Source organism: Alosa alosa, chromosome 4 (assembly GCF_017589495.1).
Source record: "Alosa alosa isolate M-15738 ecotype Scorff River chromosome 4, AALO_Geno_1.1, whole genome shotgun sequence".
Taxonomy (NCBI): domain Eukaryota; kingdom Metazoa; phylum Chordata; class Actinopteri; order Clupeiformes; family Clupeidae; genus Alosa; species Alosa alosa.
Window position 1 is genome coordinate 30127875 of NC_063192.1, and position 8739 is coordinate 30136613.

At 41.3% G+C, this 8739-nt stretch overlaps 1 protein-coding gene across 1 annotated transcript in view; it reads left to right on the forward strand.

Annotated features, from left to right (window-relative positions):
- Positions 1–1549: 1549 nt before the first annotated feature.
- rbms2b (RNA binding motif, single stranded interacting protein 2b) overlaps positions 1550–8739 on the forward strand; it is a gene marked incomplete in the record, with an annotated part of 22772 nt that continues 15582 nt past the window's right edge. Inside the window, 1 exon segment of the mRNA XM_048242297.1 lies at positions 1550–1668. Coding sequence (XP_048098254.1) covers positions 1597–1668 — 72 coding nt within the window.

The following is an 8739-nucleotide window of genomic DNA, read 5'->3' on the forward strand; positions in this document are numbered from 1 at the left end:
GTAGGTGGGTGTAGGCTGGCTCTACAGGTATCTTGAAGCACAGCAACAGTGGTGAGTGAATTACATTTTGTCAGTTTGCACATATGAAGCAAGCCATAAGGGCTATTAAGCTCTGACCAGCAGCCCTCCCTGGGAAGCCCTGTGTCTGTTTGTGGGCACTTTAAGCTCTCAGTGCTGAAAGCTGTGGTGGGGATCTGTGGGCTCTGTGCTAAGCTAACTCTGCTGTGTCTTTGTGGGTTGTGTGCTAAGCTAACTCTGCTGTGTCTTTGTGGTCTGGAGAGCCCTGTCTGGACCATAATGCGCAATAGCAGCAGGTCCCTAAAGCCAAGCGTTTCCTGTGGGTCATCATCGAACACACTCACATAGGCCTACACACTCACACACACACACACACACACACACACACTCTCTCTTTGACTCCCGGAATTCATTATATTCTCTGAGTCATATTCTGCCTCATTGTCTGTTTCTCACTGTTTCCTCTTCCTAATTTACATACACCCACACATTGAAAGTAAGTCCTGTCTGAAAATTGCTTTTTGAAGCACTTGTTTCAAAATATTATCTTGTACTGTATTCAAATGTATGGCATGATATTCACTTAGGGTCTCTAGTGTGTCTTTTGTGAGGGGCAATATAGCTAGGCCTACTGTACATGCTTTACACTCTATGCATATGCACCCTATCATGGTGGACATCTTAGAATATCAGAGAGTTCATCTGCCTGGCTAAGAAAGACGTCTATACAACAGCAAATGTTGTAGGATTCAGTATACAAATATCCACACATGCAAAAAAGAATCTGGTATATTGTATCATAAATGATTGTATTGTGTAGGCCTGCTTATACTGTGATTGATTAAACTGTAATATACAGCTTTTGGGATGTGTATAACTGTTATTTTACAGTTATACGGGTCTTTTCTGGTCTTTAATCTTATTTCTATTTAGAATGCAGGTTATGGTATGAATGTTCTCTACAGACCAATGCTTGCAATAGGATTGCTTTTTTTGTCACTTGGGGACATACCACTAAGGCATTGAGAGTGGGACCATGGGTCCACGTTTCCAAGCGACAAAGAATGGCGAAATCACAAACATAGTTGCTTGTGTGTGTTGCTTGCCCATTTTTTGAATTGTGTCTCTTCAGGCCCTATACTGGCTCAAGGGACAGGGGCTAAGTCAATTGTCAAACACTTCGGCTCACTTGTGAAGGGGATGCTGGCTGAGCAGTTTACGTCAAAGCCAAAAGCTCAACATTTAAACAGATAGGATTTTTAGTAAGAAAGGCAAAATGCAGTGTAGATCCACGAAATTCCTGATATAGGCCTACCCTACTTTATCGTTTAACATGCGTTTTTCATATGCCTAATGTCTACGTAATAGGGTGTTATTAAATCGGTGTAATTAAGTGCGTGTTGATATAGGTAGGCTATGTTTTCCGATTATCCTGAATAAAAACACACACGCGCAGAACGACTACAGCGATGAGAGCGCAACTCAAATCACTTCCCCAGATTCCAAGCTGAATTTCCCTAGCTGACGTCAGCTGACTGTCTTGGCTGTACTAGCCGCTCCGGACATAGTGCTGTAAAAATGCTGCTCTCTGTGCCGCCAAGGACAGGAATCAACCCATATAACGGCTATACCAGCAGAACCAGTAAAAAGGTAAAGCGATATCGCCACGTCTTCTGTTCGTGCGTTTTGGACCGCTATTTAGCTTTATTCCAGTACATGTCGAAGCTGTATGATTGCATGACTGTAAGCTGCAGTGTCCTTGAAAGTGGGGAGAGCGTACACAAATCTACTGTATCTCTATAGTTTAACGTTGCTGGTAACTCTGTGAAGAGTGCGCGAAAATGTTACGAACGTTATTGTGAGTATTTCGCGTGTTTCAGTTGGCGGTTTAAAGCTGATTTTCCCACTCCGCTGCTACAGGGAAAGTCAATATTAAAGGATTAAACTTGCGACGCTAATTGTATGTGGATTATTACAAGCGCTAGTTGGCTGATTTAAAAGGAAGAGAATTGGAAATATAAAAGGGGTTTCTTTCTTGTCAGATATATGTTCAGTAAGCACTTTCATTTCTGTTCTCCGAAAATGTTCACCTTTTAGGAAAAACGTCAACATAAGAACTTTAACGAAGTTTTTTACGCCTAGCCATTTGCCCCACCCCTTAGAAATCTTAATACGATGACGGGAAACCATTGCCAACATTATGCAGCGGAAAGGTTTTAATAGTTAAAACTACAAGAACCACGATGGTCGCAAATTATATATTCAAACACGAGGATGTGTTTGTTAGACATACACAGGAAATGTGTTTCTCCGATCAATGTTGCCTGTCCATTGTAAGGTTAAATAATAACTATTGACCCTCTGTTATGTCACTATTTATATAGCTTGAAGAATCCCAGACATTGGGTTTATAGGCCATCTATTCGTAAATGAACCAATTCAACGAAATTATTCAATCTTATTTAGAGATTCTTCAACCCTTCACTGTTAACTATAGGCTACAGCAACAAATAATACCTAATATTTTTATTGGATTAAACCATCGCTAAAAAACAGTTTGTAAAATGTTATACTGTGTTTTTCAGAAGGCAAAACACCAGTGAAATTGGCACCCCTAAAACTAAATAGTGCTGGGTGAAATGGTGTTGAAGGGGTTAATGGGGGGAAAATCCATGAAATTGTTGTCATTTTCAGACATAGAACAATATTTGTATTTTTGTTCCTGTTTTTGGATTAGTTTGCTGTTACTGATCAGAAATGATAACCCAAATGAACTCTGGTGGCTGATCCTTAATAATTAGCTAAATATCTAGATATTTAGATGATAAAAACTTGAATTAAATATAATTTTCTATCCCATGTCATGCAATGTGTGGACAATGTGTTACAATTGGCATCTCTGTCCAGATTTCCTTCTCTGTTGCCAAAGATCTCATTAATTGAAGTACACAGAGGAATTGATAGTTCTGCAATCCTCTCTCGGAATTAGTCTCAGTCTCTCATGCATGTAGATTCTTTTCACCTCTCAACTAAAAAAGGCCACCGCATGTGAAGCATCACCATGTGATCTGGGCAGAAATGAGTATTGAAGAGTGCTTACAGTGTTGCCTTTTTATCCTCGCTCCATCCAAAGCTTTAAGCTCTCACCACACTAGGAGATGCACTGACATGTTCAAATGACTGACACTGATGCAGGTGAGGCCTGAAGCACTCTGATTTGTTGGTTACATTTGGGCTGGTAACTGGAAGACTTTCCATTTTTCTTATTTTGGAGCCAGGGTCAATCACTGAAGGTTTTTTTCCCCTCAGAGCTTCTAGTTGATTGATCGCTGTAAAGTCAGTTTCACCAAACACTGCAAAAGCCGCCTCGAAATAGCCTGACTTTAATATCGGGGCATGCACATTTTACAAGAGGAGGTTATGGGCTAAGTCTACCAGAGCATCTAAGTCTTTCTGTATGGGCTATTTACAGTAGCATATTCCTCATCTTTGAGCTTGTTGTTTCTGGCCATTGAAAGGCTGTGAATGACCCTGGAAACAGGAGAAACTGACCATCAGAATTCAGTTCTCTTAAGTCAGAGGGTATGAGGGCTGAAACACAGCAGCTAAATGCCTGCAATCGTAAATGATGCAAAGTTGGTTCACATAAAATGTGCACCTCCTTTTTTAAGACTTTGCTAGTTGTGTAGTTGTGTGCATAGTATTGCCACAGCCCTCATGTAGAGCCTTTCTTTATAGAAAGCTTATTTTCATTCAGACGGAGGATGGAAGCGAGGCAGCAGCCAGTAACAGTAACATAATATTTACACATGTGTACATCATTTATACTGTACATCAGCATCACACTCTTACAGTATAATGAGTTTAACATGAAGGTGAATAAACAACCAAAATAAAAAAAAACAGAGACATTAGGCAGTTAAATACATGTCTACCCCAACTTCCATTTGCTGAAAATCGCCAAGATCACCAAGACTGTAGTGCAATAATTGCAGCTTAAAGCATCCTGCATTCATAAGATGATTTCCCCCCAGCAATTAACAAACATTTGTGACCTTACTGGACAAAATAAGACCCGTTTTCTTCCATTAGAGGCAAGATAAACACAAGCTCAGAGCAAAGGGTTAATGGAGACACTGGTAATGGTGCCTCAACAGAATGCAGCCCTCACTCAATTTGGCTCTTTTGCCTGCATTCCAGGAAAATTGTATTAAACGCTGAAAGTATATACCGTAAGCCCAAGTTCCATGAAAGTTAAAAAAGGTGTTGTGATAAAGAAGTAAACCCTGTTTGCAGTACTGATGATGTCCGTGAGACCAAGGCCAAGGAGTTTGATCTGGTAACTGCACTGACAAATTCCACAGGCATTCAATGCAATTTGGCGTCAAAATTCCAGAACTAAGTCTGGCCCCAAGTCAGTTCGGCATGTCAGCATTGTACACAGGCAAATTACAAACACCCCACACTGACTCCTTGAATCATTTCACTCCCTCCCTCACAGTTGGCAGGGATTCAGATTTCCCAGATTAATGACCTGAAATTCCTGGAATTCGGGACTCAAACAATGTGCCCATTAGAAAAAAAAGGCATGGGGTGGTGAGCCTCTACAAATCTATTTTAATCAAGGAAACCTACCTTATGACACTAGGAAAACTTGAAGGCACACTAAGGAAATCTTATAAACCGTGACTAGACTAAATCCTGATACGTTTTTTTTTCTCTCTTTCAAGGAAGCAGGGGGAGGGCAACTGAGGATTAAAACTTTTTTGTCCCTTTCCTCTGCTTTCGATTAAGAACCCCCCTCCCCTCCCCCATATTTCAACTCTCTGATTTTATCCACTAGTCCAGTGTGCACATTCCAGAGATCAAGATTTGTATCTATTCAGGTGAAACGTTAAGAGATTATGGGCATTTCGTATATAACTTATGTGTATACTGAGGTTTACTCTATACTCAGTTGATGAAAAATGAGTTGATAATTCTTGTTTACACAGGTGATGATTGTAAAGATGAATGGTCTGTACAGCTCTTGCATCTGTTCCTGAGGTATTCACTGTGACCTCAAGCATGGCCCCACTCCCTGGTGTCAGACCAAAGTGTGTCTAAGCTTAATACGAGCAGGTTTAGCCAAGACTGCATCTGGAGGCCAAGTGTGCACACTGTCATACATTCCAAGTTCTACTAAAGTAAACGGGTCTAGCCGAGAATCAGACCCGAATGAACCCTCTACAGGGATATATTTAACACTGCTCTGCAGGAGCTAAACATTAATAGTCAGATCAGGAAGTCGGTGACAGCTGATGACATGCCTGAAGATGCTTTGTTTTTTTGTTTTTTTGGTGTTATTGATTTGTTGACCCGGCTTTGTCCTGCTGCGTCCGAAAGCGTGACCGGGCTTGGCGTGTAATGGCGCCCAAATAGGAACCAGACTAGCTGCAGGGCCGCTGACATGAATCTTTGTTAGTGTTACCGAGGATCGTGAGGAATGCGTCCACATTGGGCCTCTGTGTTCTCACTGGCGGATGAGCTAAAAGATGCGCGAGCGGCGACAGCAGTCCGCCGCGTTAGGAGCTTAAGAGTGAGAGAAACAGAGCAGACAGAAAAGAGGATGCCATTGTGTTGAACATCCTCGTGTGACAGAAGAATAAATGTATATTTCAGAAGCAGAGTTGTGCTGCCCCGGTGCTGCATCTGTGAAAAATAAAGAGCGGAATGCTATCATGTCTAACAGCGGGAAGAAGGAACACTGCTCTGGTCTGGGATCTGAAGTCAGAAAATCAATCACAGTGTTTTAGAACGAGAAACTGTGCAGAGAGATTCCTCTTCACAACATAGTTGGCGGTCAGAATCTCTGCAATACCTACACTGTTTCTTGGGTCCAGTGTGCTCTCTAAATCACATCACAACAGGCACCAGGGTGGACGCAGTCAGTGCGGATGAGATCGGCAGGCCTCGATTTTCCCAAAGCAAGCCAAGCGCAGCAGCTTTAATGAGACAGTGCCATCTGACTGGTGAACACATGAGAAGGATTAGCGCCTTCCGCTAATAAGCTCAGGCCCCAATTAGACAGTCCTTGGGCTCCCGAGGAGATCCTCATCTCCAGGAGCAGTGCTGCAGGTGCTCGGCCCCCAGTGCCCAGCTCGCCGTGGGAGCAGGAAAAAAAAGAGGCCACACAATGACTCAGCAAAACAAACAGTAACACAGCTCAACTTCTTTAGGGTGTCCAGCAGGCTAGGACAGAGAGAGAGAGAGAGAGAGAGAGAGAGGGATAGAGCTCAGTGAAAGTGTCAGTGTTTACTGTGACCATGCAAAAAGTGACAACATTGATTTGGTTCTACTACTTGAAAGCCTGAAAGTCAGAAATGGTTTGAGGCTAAATAATGAACGTGAACCATCCTGTCACCCTTGTGTCATGAGAACTATGTTGGTTTGAAGAGAGCTCATAACATAAGGCATCCCATAGCTGAGGTGCGGAAGTTAAGAACAGGAAAGGCAGCAGTGCTGAAGCAAAGAGAACATGTTGCTATGAAACCAGATTAATTTATGGGATGTTGGCAGTGGCACTGGGATTAGGACATGAAGGATTGCTGCTTTGGTAAAGAAGTAGGCTACTAGCAGTGACTAACACTCATCTCATCAGGCTCTCCTCTGCTCTCTCGGTCTGCTCTACAGTTTGCTCTGTTGTCTTGTCCATTTGCACCACTTGTCAGCACACTCTCTTCTCTGTCCACTTCTATTTTTGACATTCAGATCTCTACAAAATAAAAAGGTTAGTCACAAAAGTGTCGGTAATGTCTCAGCCTTGTGGTCTAGTGTTAATTTTATCACCTATTTTTAATTTAGTCTTAGTCTTGTGACGAAATGTCCTTTTTAGTCTTTGTCATATTTAGTCATTCAAATATCATTTTTGTTAGTCAAGTTTTAGTCCACTAAAAGTCTCTGTCATTTTAGTCTAGTTTTTAGTCAAAAAGAAAACTAAAGGTATCTTAGTCTTAGTCAGTTTTAGTCAACACATTTTAGTCTTTTTTTATAACAAATTATTTCTGATTACCATTTGAGTCAAATAGTGTTTCACACATCTCAATTGTCCAACAACATTGTGTGTCCACAGGGCTACTTTCGTCTGTTATAATTACTCATTGTGATTTTTTGTCAGTCAGTATGTTTACATGCACAGGTAAGTCGAGCTACAGTTATAGCTTCGGCTGGGATTGACCATAGACAGTAAAGATTTGACTGGACCACTGTCATATTAGTAGACCAGTGTTTCTCAAAGTGTGGTCAGGGGATCATTGGTGGTCTGCAAGCTATCCCAAGTGGTCCCTTGAGCAGGCGTGGTAAAATATAATATAGATGAGTTGTTTGCAATATAACTTGTATGTAAATCCAAACAGTTCTGCAACACTGTCTATGTAAGATATGCCAATTTAAATCATACAGTATGAATCCTCTGACACAATAAGCAAAAGTGCAAAGACAATAAGCAAGGTGGTTCAGTGAATAGGCCTATTGTGTAGACTAATTATAGGCCACTGTTGAAGTATAGTATAGTATAGTTTTTTTTTTAGCTAGGGTTATTTAAGTGGTCCTGAAACTGAAAAAGAGTTTGAGAAACACTGTTGTAGGCCAAACTATTAATGTTTTACTCCATACTCGCTAAATGGCGATATCTTCAAAACACAACACATTCCCCAAACAGACTCTCCATCTTAGCCATAGCTAACTTGCTAGCTTAACTTTCCATATTAGCTTACTTGCTAGCAAACTTTGCATCATCAGTCTAACTAGATGAATAGTTGACATTACATGCTGAACATTTTCGTATGGACATTCTGGGGATGTTAATTTGTATGAGAGAAGCTTCAACTTCTGGGTATGTAGCATTGTGGCATAAAGCTTAGGTAGTTAGCTTGCTAACTCTGGCAGAAATCTCCAGTGTTCTTGTTCCATGTAGTTTCGTGTTGCAGCCACAGGGTTGCAGCAGCAGCACGACTAGCCTCCAGGAAAGCTGTTAGCGTTATAAACTCATTCGGAATATTTTGAAAACATAACAGCTAGATATTCTGTCTTCTCATTTTGTAGACGAACATGAAGGGAGATTTTATCTTAGTTTTTATTTCATGCAAAACATTTTAGTCTTGTCTTTTTTCGTCAACAATAATGCATCTTAAGATAGTCTTAGTCAGTGTTTCAGGACATTACTGCCGTCTCGTCATCGTCTCGTCTTAGTCATGAAAAAAAAAGGTAGTTGACGAACATATTTCCTCTCGTCTCGTCTGACGAAATTAACACTGGTGGTCAAGTACATTTGCACATTATAGTTCCGTACCGTCTGCCCCTTCCATAACAAAAGTGGGGAAATGTGTCACAGCGGCCTGGCAGCGACCTTGTAGCACCCATCAGATTGGCCCACTGGCTGGCCCTGTGGTGTGATTTCATAGGCCTCTCTAATGAAAAACCTCATCCCTCCCTGCTCCTCTAACTGATGAGGAGTTAATTAGAAAACCAAGCTGAGAGAATGAACAAGAGAGAGAGAGAGAGAGAGAAAGCTGTTGGACTATAAGGACCTTGTCAGTGCTGCAGCTGAGAACAATTAAAAAGATTTTAATTAAAAGGAGTCAGAGTGATTTTTTATTTTTTGGGTGAGAGGGTACTTTCATTTTGGCTGCTCTCTAATATTGAATGAATGCCGCTTTTTCCTATCTAGATTGTAATGACTTT